General features: G+C 60.3%; 1 protein-coding gene across 2 annotated transcripts; it reads left to right on the top strand.

Annotated features, from left to right (window-relative positions):
* The first annotated feature begins 329 nt into the window (after window positions 1-329).
* LOC102463491 (interferon regulatory factor 4-like) lies at window positions 330-13,034 on the top strand. 2 transcript variants are annotated; one of them, XM_075900857.1, is made up of 8 exons: window positions 332-678; window positions 2,796-2,982; window positions 3,781-3,884; window positions 4,188-4,299; window positions 7,048-7,167; window positions 10,287-10,682; window positions 11,589-11,707; window positions 12,073-13,026. In XM_075900857.1, the coding sequence occupies exons 1-8, from the start codon at window positions 505-507 to the stop codon at window positions 12,208-12,210; spliced, it is 1,350 nt and encodes a 449-aa protein (XP_075756972.1). In that variant the 5' UTR covers window positions 332-504; the 3' UTR covers window positions 12,211-13,026. The 2 variants fall into 2 exon arrangements, with proteins under 2 accessions (XP_075756973.1, XP_075756972.1); XM_075900858.1 differs by lacking the exon at window positions 7,048-7,167 and having other exon boundaries at window positions 330-678; window positions 12,073-13,034.
* Window positions 13,035-15,034: the final 2,000 nt, after the last annotated feature.

Here is a 15,034-nt window from a genome sequence, read left to right on the forward strand (position 1 = left end):
GCCACGCTGCGGGGATCAGCACCAGCCGCAGAGATTAGCCGGGGACCCCGCCACACGGGGATGGACCCAGCTGTCCGAGTGGGGGACTAACCGGCCCTGGCTGGTCCCAGCCACCCATGTCACGGAGGGGGGGGGGGGAGAATAACCCCAGAGCCACCCCCGGAGACGGGTCCTTGCGCATCTCTCCGAGGTGGCTCCTTGCTCCATGGGCCCGGGAAGGGGGCCCATGTGCCTTGGCCCTTAGTCCCTGGGCCAGCCCCAGCCCTCTCAGTCCCCCCCTCAGAACCGAAAGGGCCCGCGGCAGGAAAGAGAAAGTGAAATCGCTCCAGCGGCTCTTTCGCTTTCGCCCTGCCCGCTCCAGCGCCGCTCCGGGGACACCTGCGCCCTCCCGGCTCCGCTCTCCTCCGCGCCCGCGGGCCAGGGCAGGGTCCAGGGAGCCGAGCAGCAGGCGGGCGCGCAGAGGCGCAGGGCCCCGCAGCTAGCGGCGGAGGGCGCGGGGGGCGCATGGCGGAGGGCGGGGGCCACCTGCGGCTCCGGGAATGGCTCCTGGCCCAGATCGACAGCGGCCGCTACCCGGGGCTGCGCTGGGAGAACCGCGAGCGGACCCTGTTCCGCATCCCCTGGAAACACGCGGCCAAGCAGGACTATCGGCAGCAGCAGGACGCGGCGCTCTTCAAGGTGGGGCGGCCTGGCGCGGCGCGGCGCGGCGGGAGGGAGGGAGCGGGGCCTGCGCCGGCCCCGGGGCGGGGGTGACCCGGGCCCGGGACTGGCGGCGCCCACCCGCCCTTCGCGCCATCGGCGCCAGCGCCCCCTTCCCTGCCTCCAGCGCCCCCTTCCCTGCCTCCAGCGCCCGCACCTCGCCTCCAGCGCCCCCTTCCCTGCCGCCAGCGCCCGCACCCCGCCTCCAGCGCCCCCTTCCCTGCCTCCAGCGCCCGCACCCCGCCTCCAGCGCCCCCTTCCCTGCCTCCTGCGCCCCCTTCCCTGCCTCCTGCGCCCGCACCCCGCCTCCAGCGCCCCCTTCCCTGCCTCCAGCGCCCCCTTCCCTGCCTCCTGCGCCCCCTTCCCTGCCTCCAGCGCCCGCACCCCGCCTCTAGCGCCCCCTTCCCTGCCTCCAGCGCCCGCACCTCGCCTCCAGCGCCCCCCTCCCTGCCTCCAGCGCCCCCCTCCCTGCCTCCAGCGCCCGCACCCCGCCTCCAGCGCCCCCTTCCCTGCCTCCAGCGCCCGCACCCCGCCTCTAGCGCCCCCTTCCCTGCCTCCAGCGCCCCCTTCCCTGCCTCCAGCGCCCGCACCTCGCCTCTAGCGCCCCCTTCCCTGCCTCCAGCGCCCCCTTCCCTGCCTCCAGTGCCCACACCTCGCCTCCAGCGCCCCCTTCCCTGCCTCCAGCACCCCCTTCCCTGCCTCCAGCGCCCGCACCTCGCCTCCAGCGCCCCCTTCCCTGCCTCCTGCGCCCCCTTCCCTGCCTCCAGCGCCCGCACCTCGCCTCCAGCGCCCCCGTCCCTGCCTCCAGCGCCCGCACCTCACCTCCAGCGCCCCCTTCCTTGCCTCCAGCATCCGCAACTCTGCCTCCTGCGCCCCCTTCCCTGCCTCCAGTGCCCGCACCTCTGCCTCCAGCGCCCCCTTCCCTGCCTCCAGCACCCGCACCTCACCTCCAGCGCCCCCTTCCCTGCCTCCAGCGCCCCCTTCCCTGCCTCCAGCGCCTGCACCTCGCCTCCAGCGCCCCCTTCCCTGCCACCATCTCCCCATTTCTGCCTTCAGCACCCCCTTACCTGACTCCAGCGCCCGTATCTCTGCCTCCAGCAGCCCCTTCCCTGCCTCCAGTGCCCCTCACCTCTGCCTCCAGTGCCCCTCACCTCTGCCTCCAGCACTCCCTTCCCTGCCTCCAGCATCTCTCAACTCTGCCTCCAGTGCCCCCTTCCCTGCTGCCAGCTCCCGCACCTCTGCCTCCAGCGCCCCCTTCCCTGCCTCCAGCGCCTGCACCTCTGCCTCCAGCATCCCCTTCCCTGCCTCCAGTGCACGCACCTCTGCCTCCAGCGTCCCCTTCCCTGCCTCCAGCGCCCGCACCTCTGCCTCCAGCACCCCGTTCCCTGCCTCCAGCGCCCGCACCTCTGCCTCCAGCGCCCCCTTCCCTGCCTCCAGCGCCTGCACCTCTGCCTCCAGCGTCCCCTTCCCTGCCTCCAGCGCACACACCTCTGCCTCCAGCGTCCCCTTCCCTGCCTCCAGCGCCCCCTCTCCTGCCTCCAGTGCTCCCTTCCCTGCCTCCAGTGCCCGCACCTCACCTCCAGCACCCCCTTCCCTGCCACCATCTCCCCATTTCTGCCTCCAGCACCCCCTTCCCTGCCTCCAGCACCCACATCTCTGCCTCCAGCGCTCCCATCCCTGCCTCCAGCACCTGCACCTCTGCCTCCAGGACTCCCTTCCCTGCCTCCAGCGCCTCTCACCTCTGCCTCCAGCGCCTCCTTCCCTGCCACCAGTGATCCCACCTCTGCCTCCAGCGCCCCCTTCCCTGCCTCCAGCGCCCACACCTCGCCTCCAGCGCCCTCACTTCTGCCTCCTATGCTCCCACTTCTGCCTCCAGCTCCCCTTCCCTGCCTCCTGCGCCCACTTCCCTGCTTCCAGAGCCTCTCCACCTCTACCTCTACTTGCCCTTTCCCTGTCTCCAGCACCCCATCGCTGCCTCCAGCGCCCCCCTTCCCTCCTAGGCTGCTGGAGGCTGATGCCTGCGGATGCTCAGCTGGGACCTGCCCTCCCCAAAGGGCTGGGGGGAACAGCCTTTGCCCGTTTCCTTGCCGTCGCAGGCCTGGGCAGTCTACAAGGGGAAGTACCGGGAAGGGACGAAGGCCGACCCCTCCACCTGGAAAACCCGCCTCCGCTGCGCCTTGAACAAAAGCACCGACTTCCAGGAGGTCCCCGAGAGGAGCCAGCTGGACATCTCTGAGCCCTACAAAGTGTACCAGATCCTGTCGGACGGCGCCCGGGAGCACGGTGCGGCCTGGGGGGAGTCACCTCTTCCAACCCCCATTCCCTGGCGGGAGGCGCTTCCTGGCCCCCCTGCTGCCCAGACGTGGCCCAGCCCAGACTCCCGCTCCCCTGCGCTGTGCCCATCACCCTCCTCGGCCAGCACCCGGCCTGCCCTGGGGACCGTCAATCCCACGATCGTTCCCTTTGCCAAGAGCAGCCAGGGTGGGGCCTGCGGGACGGGGACGGGAAACGCCAAATGGACATTTCCCGATTGTTCGCCCCGTGCCCCGGGGAGCGGGCAGGGCGGTGCCAGGCTGGCACCCGGCGGTGTCCATGGCAGGGTGCTGGCAGAGGAAATGTGCCCTGATTGGGCAGCACTGCTGGCCGGTGGCTCCGCGCTCCGGCGCTGGCTCGGGCAGGCGGAGCGTGTCCAGGCTACGAGGGGACGCACGGCCGGGAGCTCAGAATTCCCACCCCCTGCAGGAAACGGCCCCGCCCAGCTTTTGGGGGCTCCGCTGCGGGGGGTGGGCCCAGCGGAAGTGTGGGGTTTTCGTGTCCTTTCGAAACTGGCGCCCCAATGTGCAGCGAAAGGAGGGGCACGAAGCCCTGCTCTTCTGGGAGGCCAGAGAGCATGGGGGTCTGGTGAAGGAAGAGCTGGGGGAGGCGAGCCCCCAGCCACGCCCCCAGCCACGCCCCTTCTGCCTAGGCCACGCCCCCATCACGGAGAGGGTGGGCAGCACGGGGAAGGTGGACGATCCGGGGCAGCAATAGCCTAGGACACCAGCTCTCGGGTGAGTCACAGGCCCTGTGTTCTCGCTGCAGAGACGGACGGCAGCGTGGAGTCCCCGCCCCCCGAAGAGCAGCCGTCGAGCCAGCCCCCGGCCCCCAGGAACCCCGAGATGCGGGTTAACTGCAGGCCAGACAAGGTGGGTTTCTTCCTCCTGTTGCCTGCCCCCGAGAGCGCTGGCCTGGCATTTTGCAGCGTCTCCGGCTCATTTCCTTGCTCCCTCCTTTGTAGCCCGAGGCTCTCCAAGAGCTTCGCCAACGTCTAGCAGGCGCTGCCTTGCGGGGCTGCTTTGACTGACCTTGTTTTCCATCTGGGAAACTGAGGCACGCGGGAAGCGATTTGTCCAGAGAGCCTGGAATGAAACGCGGGGACCCGGTTCCCAGGTCGTTGCTCCGCTCCGCCCTGCATCCCTTTCTCATGGGCTCTGTTCTCACCCTCCCAGGCTGGCGTGTCCTCGGGGCCGGGGCAGGATGGGAAGAAGGAACTGAGGGACACCAGCCAGACTTCTCCAGGCCCTCTGGTCTCTCACTCGCCAAGCCATCCGGCAGAGCAGGGTAAGGAAGGGGGCGTGTCCATTCCCAGCCCCTTATTGGAGGCCACGAGAGAGTCGCTAGAGACGTGATTTTTAATGTCTTGAAGGCTCGTTTCACCCATTTCATTTTCCCACCCCTCCCCCGTTGCTTCCAGCCAGGGATGGTCCGGAGCCTTACAGCAGGGGCTGGACCAAACTCCCCCAGGAATCCCCCCCTCTTTCTCGGAGTCCCTGGGGCTGCATCTAGACTGCGGGCTTCTTTCGGAAGAAGCTTTTCCGGAAGAGACCTTCTAAAAAAACTTCTTCCGGAAGACAGCGTGCACACCGCCAAGCGCATCAAAAAAGCCACCTGCTTTTTGGAAAGCCACCCTGCCCGGAGGCTCTCTCGCATGTGAGCGGTGATTCCTATGGGCCCAGTGGCCATCCTCTTTCCTCTTTCCGCAAAAGAACTCCCCCCCAGCCCATCCACACATGCCTTTCTCTGAAAGAGCTCTTTCAGAAAAAGGCTTCTTCCTCGTAGAAAGAGGGTTACCAATGCTGGGAAAACCCCTCTGTTCTTTCCATTTTTTTTCTCAAAAGAACGCGATTGCAGTGTGCACGTAAGTGAAGTTTTTTCGGAAAAATGGCTGTTTTTCCGAAACAAACTCTGTAGTGTAGACATACCCTGGGAGACGTGGGCACAGACAAAGCTGGGATCCAAATACCGCTCCACGTTGGATCTGGAAGGACCGTGGCTCTGCCCATCTGGGGTAACTCTTCCAGCTGGGGTGTTGGCTACACCAAGCGCTCGGGGGTCCCTTGGATCACGGAACTCAGTGCGTCTTGGCGGGGGTCTGGGAAAGGAGACATATGAATACAAAGGGGCCGCGGCCGCGCTGGCCCGGGAAAAGTGCTGCCTTTCTCACTGGCACCGTCTCGGTGTAAAACAAAAGCCCTTGGAGCAGGCACACATCTGTGTAGCTCTCGAGATGGGGCCTCATTTGATAGCTTGGCGTCCGTGCCAATTTTTGCACAAAAAAGCCCCAATTGCCATTTTCGTGATCGGGACTTTTTTGCGCAAAACAAATCGGAGCTGTCTACACTGGCCCTTTTGCGCAAAAGCACTTTAGCCCGAACGCGAGCAGCTCCGTATTTCCGCAAGACGCGCTGATTTCTTACATGAGATCGGCAGTGTTCTTGCGGAAATTCAAGCGGCCGGTGTAGACAGCTGGCAAGTTTTTCCGCAAAAGCAGTGCTTTGCGGAAAAACTTGCCAGTCTAGACACAGCCGAGGGGTTTGGAACGGGTCCCATATGAAGAGAGATTAAAAAGACGGGGACTGTTCCACTTGGAAAAGAGGAGACTCGGGGACAGGACAAGGTCTATAAAATCATGAGTGGTGTGGAAAAAGTGACTAAGGAAAAGTTATTGACTTGGTCCCATAACACAAGAACTAGAGTGTTCAAAAGCTTCAGAGGGTAGCCGTGTTAGTCTGTAACAGGATACACTTAAAAAGCAAATGGTCTGGTAGCACTTTAAAGACTAACAAAACATGTGGAGGGGATCATGAGCTTTTGTGGGCACAGCCCACTTCTTCAGGTGACTGGCTCATGATGCCTCCTACGTGTTTTGTTCGTCTTTAAAGTACGATCATACTATTTGTTGGTTTTTAAGTTTATAAGAACTAGGGGTCACCCAATGAAACAAATAAGCAGCAGGTTTAAAACAAACGAAAGGATGTTTTTCGTCACACACTGCACAGTCGACCTGTGGAACTCCTCGCCAGAGGATGTGGTGAAGACCAGGACTTTAACAGGGCTCAAAAAAGAGCTAGATACGTTCATGGAGGATGGGTCCATCAATACTTCTTAGCCAGGATGGGTAGGGATGGTGTCCCCGGCCTCTGTTTGTCAGAGGCTGGAAATGGGCGACGGGAGGGGTCACGTGAAGATCCCGTTCTGTTCCCTCCCTCTGGGGCCCTGGCATTGGCCACTGTTGGCCGACAGGACACTGGGCTGGATGGGCCTTTGGTCTGACCCAATGAGGCTGCTCTTATGTTCTAGTTAGAAGCCGGCCCCACCCCCATGGCTGACGCATGTAACAGCCTCAGGGCTGCTCCGTGGCGAGAGGCCCAGGTCGTGGCTTGTTCACTGTCTCCAAGCCTGGCCCACTGCCCTCCCGGGTTGGGGAACACTGGTCTAGCGGAGCTGAGGGCCCCCCGGAAGAGCGCTGGGCACCAGAGGTACACGCAGCCCTAGCTGAGACCCATGGCTACCGCGCTTGCTGGGTAACCCTGTGTGACGACGTGTTGGGGTCCCTCGCCTCCTGCACCCCCGTAGTGGCACGAACTGACTGCACCAGCCGGTGGAATAGAGGAAGTTTATTGCCTCTCCAGGATACAGCACAGCACAGATGTAATCTGGTCACAGAGCTGGGCTAGGATGCCTCAGGCCCCCTTGAGATGGAGGAGACTGGGCCCCTAAACTCCAGCCCCTTTCCCTAGGCTGTCTCCTCCATGCTCCCAGACAGCCACTAACCAACTCTCTTCCAGCCCTGCCCCCCAGCCAGGGCAGCATCCACCTTCCTTTGTTCCTCTCCATGGGGGGTGTCTGGCCATACTGGTTTGCATAGTGACTCATCCTGTTTTGCTGGGTCGTGGTACCCACGGCAGCCAGTGGGGGTTACCCCAGAGCCAGCAGCATAGAAACCAGCCAGGTACCCCCACTACGTCACACCCTGGGCAGGGACAGCCTAGGGCGAACGTCACAAGCTCTGTTCTGCTGTGTTCCCAGGCTACCAGGTGAAAGGGGTTTTCTGTGGCTGGGGCCCAAGCCACGCTCGCTTCCTGCACAGCCCGCAGCCGGCCAGTCCCGGCTCCAACTGCGTTCCCACCGCAGACATCAACAACTCAGGTAGAGGAATGGAGGGGGCAGCCGGGATCCCCCCACACTGGTGCAGAGGGGCTGGGGCAGAGAGGGAGCTCCCGGCCCCATGGAAACCATCAGGCCTTTGGGCGTCGACCTCCGCCAGGCCCGGATGTCACCCGCCCTTGGGAGTCGGGTGCTTGGGGTCTCCAGGCTGTTAGGAACTGAGGCTCCTTCCGGTAGCTGAGGTTCTGCTGGGATCTGCCGGCGGGATCCTAGTCCTGGCTGCACAGCTGCACCCGCACGTCACAGGGCTCTGGCGCGGGCACAGGACCAAGGGGTGACCCCAGGTGACCCCGCCCTTCTGAGGCTCATTCAGTTCTTGTTTTAGAGGTTGGTCTGTCTGCAAAAGCAAGGAGGAGTCCTGCGGAACTAACAGATTTATCGGGGCATCAGCTTTCGTGGGCAAAGCCCACTTCATCAGATGCATTGGAGCGGAAGTTCCAGAGGCAGGCAGGGTATCTATATATATCTACGTGTGTACTCGTCAAACAAAAGAAGAAAGTTACTTCTCAAGGGTAGGACCAGTGTTACCGAGGCCAGTTCATTTGGGGTGGATGTGGCTCACTCCCAGCGGCTGATGGGGAGGTGTGAACACCAAGGCTGCGTCTAGACGGGCGAGTTTTTCCGCAAAGCGCAAAAACTTGCCAGCTGTCTACACTGGCCGCTTGATTTTGCTCAAAAGCACTGACGTTCCACTGCCTGAAATCAGTGCTTCTTGCGCAAATGCTTTGACGTTCCTGTTTGGGCAAAAGCCCTTTTCCGGAAATGTTTTTGCGCAAGAGGGCCAGTGTAGACAGCTAAAAACTGGTTTGCGCAAAAAAGCCCTTATGGTGAAAATGGCGATTGGGGCTTTCTTGCGCAAAACCACGTCTAGATTGGCATGGACGCTTTTCCGCCAAAAGGGCTTTTGCAGAAAAGCATCCGTGCCAATCTAGACGCTCTTTTCCGTAAATACTTTTCACAGAAAAACTTTTCCGTGAAAAGCATTTGCGGAAAATCATGCCAGTCTAGACGTAGCCCAAGAGAGGGGAAATTGCCTTTGTAGGGAGAGAACCATTTGAAGTCCTTGTTCAGGCCTCGTTGGCTCGTATTGCATTTGCAAATGAATGGTCGCTCTGCTGGATCTCTTTGCGATGCAGGTTTGAAGGGTTTTTGTAGGACGGCTACTTTTACATCCCAGGGAGGGTACCGTGTTCTCCGACAGGTCTGAGTGTGCTACCGATCCTGATCTCCGATTTGTGTCCATTTATCCCTTGGCGCAGAGACTGTCCGCTTTGGCCAATATCCGTGGCAGAGCGGCCTTGCTGGCCCAGGATGGCAGAGACCACGTCCACGAACGTGGCTGTCTCACTACAAAGGCAGGGGCTCCCTAATAGATATTTCCCTGCCTCTGGCACTTCCACTCCGATTCATTTGATGAAGTGGGTTTACCCGGGAAAGCAGACGCCCTGCTAAATCAGTTCGTCTCTAAGGAGCCGCGGGGTTCCTTGTTGTTTTTCCAGTCAGGTGTTTGCAGTGAGGGAAGTAGGGGTTTGTGCGATGCCCGTCGGGGTCCCCCTGATCCTGCACCCCCGTAGCAGCAAGAACAGACTCCGCCAGCCAGTAGAACACAGAGGGGCTATTGCTCCTCCAGGGTACAGCACAGCCCAGACGTGATGTGTTTTCAGGAGTCAGGGCCAGGATGCCTCAGCCCCCTTGGGTTAGAGGGCCCATTGCCCCCCCAGATCCTTAGCCCTCAGCTTCAGCTGTTTCCTTCATGTTTCCCAGCCAGCAACTGCCCCTTCCCCCGAAACCTCCCTTCCTTTGTTCCATCCCTGCTGTCAACCGGTCGAACAGGTTGGGTCTTTTACGTGATCTTAGGCAGCCGTCCTGCTGGGCAGTGCTACAGGGATCGGCCAGTAGGGGTCACCCCAGCCCACACACAGCCACCAGCGGATACCTATGGCTATGTCTACGCTGGCAGGTTCTTGCACCAGAAATATGCAAATGAGGCTAAGCATGGAATATCTCCAAGCCTCATTTGCATACCTAATGAGCTGCCATTTTTGCGGAAGAGGCTCTTGCGCCAGAAGGAGCTGTCTACACGGCCCCTTCTTGCGCAAGAAAAACCCTCTTGCGCAACGCCGCTACGCTGATTATTTTCAGGATTAACGCCATTGCGCAAGAGGGTTTTTCTTGCGCAAGAAGGGGCAGTGTAGACAGCTCCTTCTGGCGCAAGAGCCTCTTCCGCAAAAATGGCAGCTCGTTAGGTATGCAAATGAGGCTTGTGATATTCCACGCTTAGCCTCATTTGCATATTTCTGGCGTAAGAACCTACCAGTGTAGACATAGCCATGGGCTGTGTCTAGACTGGCCAGTTTTTCCGGAAAATCAGCCGCTTTTCTGGAAAAACTAGCCAGCTGTCTACACTGGCCGCTTGAATTTCCGCAAGAACACGGACGATCTCATGTAAGAAATCAGGGCTTCTTGCGGGAATACTGTGCTGCTCCCGTTCGGGGAAAAGTCCCTTTTGCGCAAGAGGGCCAGTGTAGGCAGCTCAGATTCGTTTTGCGCAAAAAAGCCCCGATGGTGAAAATGGCGATCGGGGCTTTTTTTGCGCAAAAGCGCGTCTAGATCGGCACGGACGCTTTTCCACAAAAAGTGCCAATCTAGACGCTCTTTTCCGAAAATGCTTTTCACGGAAAACTTTTCCGTGAAAAGCATTTCCGGAAAATCATGCCAGTGTAGACGTAGCCCTGGTGCATGGCCTACCCACTCCATCACAGTTTGCCCTTCATTTTCCCCTCCCCCGACCCACGAACCCTGAGCCGCCAGCGAGCCGCAGCTGGCAATCCTGGGGTCGCTCGGCTTCCGGGCTCTGTGGTTCCGGGCAGCCCCTTGTAAGACTCTGGGGAGGCTGGCTGCTGAGTGGCCCGGGGCAGGGGAGGGAGCCCCTTCCAGCCGTGTCCAGGCGGTTCCTGAGGGAGCTGATGGGAGGGGGCTGGGCTGAGGCGCGGGCCCTGGGGCCTGCGGTGGCTGAGGGGCCCGTTCAGCGCCTTGCCTGGCCCAGGACCCGGGTACTTGCGACTTCCATCCATTGCCTGACCCCTCTCCCCCCTCCCCAGACTGCTGGCTGCACGTCCGCCTCTACTACCGGGACGTGCTGGTGAAGGAGTTCACCACCCACACGGCCGAGGGCTGCCGCATCACCTCCCGCCTGGTGCCGGCGGACAACGAGCGGCTCTACGGCCCGTCCTCCATGGAGCAGATCCAGTTCCCCTCCCCCCGGGCGCTGAGCGGCCACGGCAGGCTGGCGGGCGTGGCGGGCGTCTTGGAACGGCTCCTCCCCCACCTGGACCGGGGCGTCCTGCTGTGGGTGGCCCCCGAAGGGGTGTTCATGAAGCGGCAGTGCCAGGGCCGGGTGTACTGGAACGGGCCCACGGCGCCTCACCGCGACCGGCCCAACAAGCTGGAGCGGGAGAAAACCTACAAACTCCTGGACAGCCAGCAGTTCCTGCAGCGTACGTGGCTGTGCCAGACTGGGGCAGGCTGGGCACCGGGTGGGGGAGCAGTGGGGCAGGCCGCCCCCTTCGTCCTGCCCTGGCCGCTGGGCCTGTGCGCTTTGCCGCAGGGAGCGAGGCGGGGAGGCGCTCGTGGGCGTCTATGTCACGGGGCAGGGACGAATCTGGGAGTGAGCCGGCTAGAGCATCTGTGCCTTCTAAGCCGTGTGTCCTATGCCCCGTACTGCTAGCGGGGATTCCCCTTGGGCCCCAGCACCTCGTGTTATAGGAGCAGGAGTTCTCTCTCTGTGCTGAGGCTGGGGAGTTCTAAGTGGCCCCTTGGCAAAAGGGGGGGCGGCTCTGTACTCCCAGAAGGGGCGTGGCCTCAGCCGGAAGGGGCGTGGCCGCAGCAAGTGCACCATGCTGCCCTCGGAGCACAGAGTTCCGGCGGTGATTTAAAGGGCCCTGCACCGAGAGCAGCAGCCGGAGCCTCAGGCCCTCCAGAATCACCGGGCCCCAGGGCAGCTGCCCCCTTCCCACCGCCCCCCGCCGGCACCCCTGCCCGCCAAGCACTGTAGCGATGCCATGTCGCCGTGGGAGCTCAAAGCTTTGGGACGGTGTCAACCAGTAAGACCCACAGACCCAGCCAAGACCCCCCATTTGGGAGCTGTCCGGAGCCCCCGGCTCTACTGCCCAGGGAGAGGAATAGCATGAGCCCCACCCCTGCTGCTGTCGCCCTCCCTTTCTCCTCCCCCTGGCGAGAGCCCGGCCTCCCCGCGAGGTCCCTGCGTGCTCCGTGAACATGCTCTGTGTCCCGGGTCCTCCCTCAGGGCTGTCGTGTCCCCTTCAGGCCCTGAGGCGGGTCTGTCCAGCCCCCCGGCCGCGTGTCAGGCTCCAGCTCACGGCTGGCATGCTTGTGGGTTTCAGAGCTCCGGAGCTACCTGAGCCATGGGGAGCCCACACCCCAGTACCAGATCCACCTGTGCTTCGGAGAGGAGTACCCCCCCGTCCCGAGCCAGAACTTCCAGAAGCTCATCATGGCCCACGTGAGTATCGGGGGGCAGGCAGTGGGGGCGCCGCTGGCCGTGGCCAGCTGTTTGTCCTGGGTCTGTCACATGGCCCCTGTGAACACCCCGAGGCCCCGCCCCCACCCCCACTCTTCCCGCCTTTGCCCTGCCCCTCACAGGTCTCCACCCCCCTGCCCACCACTAGCTCCTCTCAGCCTCTCCCCTGGGCACCTCTCACCAGCCACTCCCTGATTGGCAGCCAGCTCTGGGGCCACCAGGCTGCCACGTGTGGCTGGCAGGTGCCAGGGAGGGATGGCGGCGATGGGGGGGGTGCTGGGCAGAGGTGGCCCTGCCCACGCGCGGGCTGTTTGCCTGCATTGACCGGGCCGTCCGCTACCTTGCAGGTCGAGCCGGTGTTCGCCCGCGAGCTCTTCCTTCACGCCCAGCGCATGCGGCCGCTGCGCGACGCCTCCCAGCCGCGGACGGCCACCGACACCTCCAGCCACTTCGCCCACCTCCTGAAGCAGCTGTGCCAGCCCTGACGCCCGGCGGAGCAAGGTGGCACCAGCAGGGGGCGCTCGAGCGTGCGCCGCACGGGAAAGATTGTGCCCCCCCCCCAGCCTCCGCCGGGGGGGGCAGTTCAGATTTTGGTGGGGGAGGAGCGACTTGTGCACGCCCTATTGGGGGGGGGGGGGCAGTGAGAGCGTGGAGGAGTCGGACCCAGGACAGCAGCTTCTGTAGTGTTACTGAGCATGCTCAGTACAAGCCAAGCGGCAAATGGGGGGAGATCATGGGGACAAGTCACAGCAAATGGGGGGACAGCCCTCCCCCTGCCCCCCCCCCCCCCGATCATGTCTTTCTAGGGCTACGAAAGCACTGGAAAACTCTAGGTTTTTGGCAGACAACGTAGCAGTTAGCTGGCAGGAGCACTGTATCCAACTCCTATATAAAATAAAGAACCTTTACATAAATATTAGACCCACTTGACTCTAATATCAACATTCTTGGCGTCTAGTGGCAAGTCACTTAAGGGACAGCCTGAAAATGTTCGTATTTATCCTCACTTTCTTACTAACTGCAGAGAGATACTGTCAGGACTCGTGGGCTCTCTCTCAGCTCCAGAAGGGGAGGGGGGTCTGGTGGGTTATAGCAGGGGGCAGATGCATTTGGGCTCTGTATAAGATCAGACCGGCCAGACTGGGTCAAACCATTGGTCCATCTAGCCCAGTGTCCTGTTTTCCCACAGCGGCCACTGCCAGGTGCTTCAAAAGGCATGAACAGAAGAGGCATCATCACAGGATCCATACCCTGTCGCCCATTCCTCACATCTGACAAACAGAGGCTAGGGGCACCGTTCCCCTGCCCACCCTGCCCTAAGCTCCTTGAACTTATTTTGTTCTTATTGGAACCCTGTTACAGTTTCGGCCTTTCCACCATCTCCTGGCAGAGAGTTCCACAGGTTGACAGTGAAGACATAATGGGTGTGTCTAGACTGGCAAAATTTTGCACAAAAACTTGCCAGCTGTCTACACTGGCCGCTTGAATTTGTGCAAGAGCACTGACTTTGTAATGTACAAAATCCGTGCTTCTTGTGCAAATACTTTCACGCTCCTGCTCAGGAAAAAGCCCTCTTGCACAAGAATACTTGCTCAAGAGGGCCAGTGTAGACAGGGAAGAACTGTTTGGCGCAAAAAAGCCCCACTGGCTAAAATGGCGATCGGGGCTTTCTTGCGCAAAATCGCGTCTAGACTGGCCATGGATGCTTTTGCGCAAAAGCATCCGGGCCAATCTAGACGCGCTTTTGTGGAAATACTTTTAACGGAAAAACGTTTCCGTTAAAAGTATTTCCGCAAAATCATGCCAGTCTAGACGCAGCCAATTTGTTTGAAATCTGCTGCCTATCTATTGAATTGGGTCGGCGTCTTGTGTTATGTTAGTGAAGGAATAAATAACATTTCCTTAGTCTACTTTTCCATGCCGTTCATGCTTTTCAAGACCTCCAGCATATCCCGCACCCTTTAGTCATTTCTTTTCCAAACTGAAAAGTCCCCGTCTTGTTAATCTCTCCTCATATGGAAGCTGTTTCTTACCCTTAATAACTTCTGTTGCCCTTTCTGTACCTTTCCCGCATCCAATAGATCTGTTTTCAGATGGGAGAACCAGATCTGCACACAGTATCCAAGATGTGGGCACACCACGATGACTTTATATCGAGCCCACATGGTATTTCTGTCTTATTTTCTATTCCTTGCTTAATAATTCCCAGTACTTGGTTAGTTTTTAGACTGTCGTTGCACACAGAGCAGATGTTTTCAGGGGGCTATCCACAAGGCTTCAAGATCTCTGTCTTGAGTGGTAACAGCTAACGTAGACCCCATCTTTTTTCGTATGTATAGTGGGATTATAGTTTTCCATGTGCATGACGTTGCATTTCTCAGCACTGAATTCCATCTGCGCTTGAGTTGCCCGATCACCTGGTTTTGTGAGATCCCGTTGGAGCTCTGGGCAGTCAGCTTTGGACTTAACTATTTCGAGTAATTTTGTAGCATCTGCACATGTTGCCACCTCCCTATTTACCCCCTTTTCAAGGACATGTGTAAGTTTAACAGAACTGGTCCAAATGCAAATCCCAGCAGCACAACACCCACTGCTACTCTCCCCCACTACCCCCTAGCTTTTAAGTACCCGGCAATGTTTCAATGGTGATCTAAGGACCATTCGGTGACTGAATGCCCACCAGCCTTTTGTTATCCTTCATCCCCCGCCTCCCTCTTCTCATCACAAACTCCCTGTCCCAAAGGCAAAGCTGCGAGCCCTCAAACTGTTGCATTTAAGAGCTGCCTCTGGAGCCAGGGCAGGCAGCTCTAAGCAGACCTCAAGTGTGAAATCCAGGGGTTCAAACTTCAGCGGGGAGAGCTGGCCCCTCTACCCCCCCTTAAATAGCCCCAGGGCCCCCACCCTGCCTGTACTGGAGTAGCCTTGCCTAACACCCAGTGGCCAGTCTGCCACTGCAATAAGGACTGGCAGCAGGGGTAGGGTTGCCAGGTGTCGGGTATGGAACCAGACAGTCCGGTATTTGTGCCTTCTGTCCGGTAAAGAGATTGAGAAAATACCAGAAGTATAAACTGTCCGGTATTTTCTGCTTTTCCTGCTCAGCGCCCAACAGACACATGGCGGCAGCGGGGGAGTATGGGGGGGGGGGGGTGGCAGAGGAGCTCAACAAACATTTTCCTGGCCCTTTTTTTTTTCCCCTCAACAAAATTTTCCCGGCACTTTTTTGGGGGAGGGTGTGGGGGGGGGGCGTTTATACAGACGAGGGGATTAACCGGGTTGCGTGGCAGGAACACGCCCTGGGCAATGGGACAC

Source organism: Pelodiscus sinensis, chromosome 18 (genome assembly GCF_049634645.1).
Source record: "Pelodiscus sinensis isolate JC-2024 chromosome 18, ASM4963464v1, whole genome shotgun sequence".
In the NCBI taxonomy this organism is placed as follows: domain Eukaryota; kingdom Metazoa; phylum Chordata; order Testudines; family Trionychidae; genus Pelodiscus; species Pelodiscus sinensis.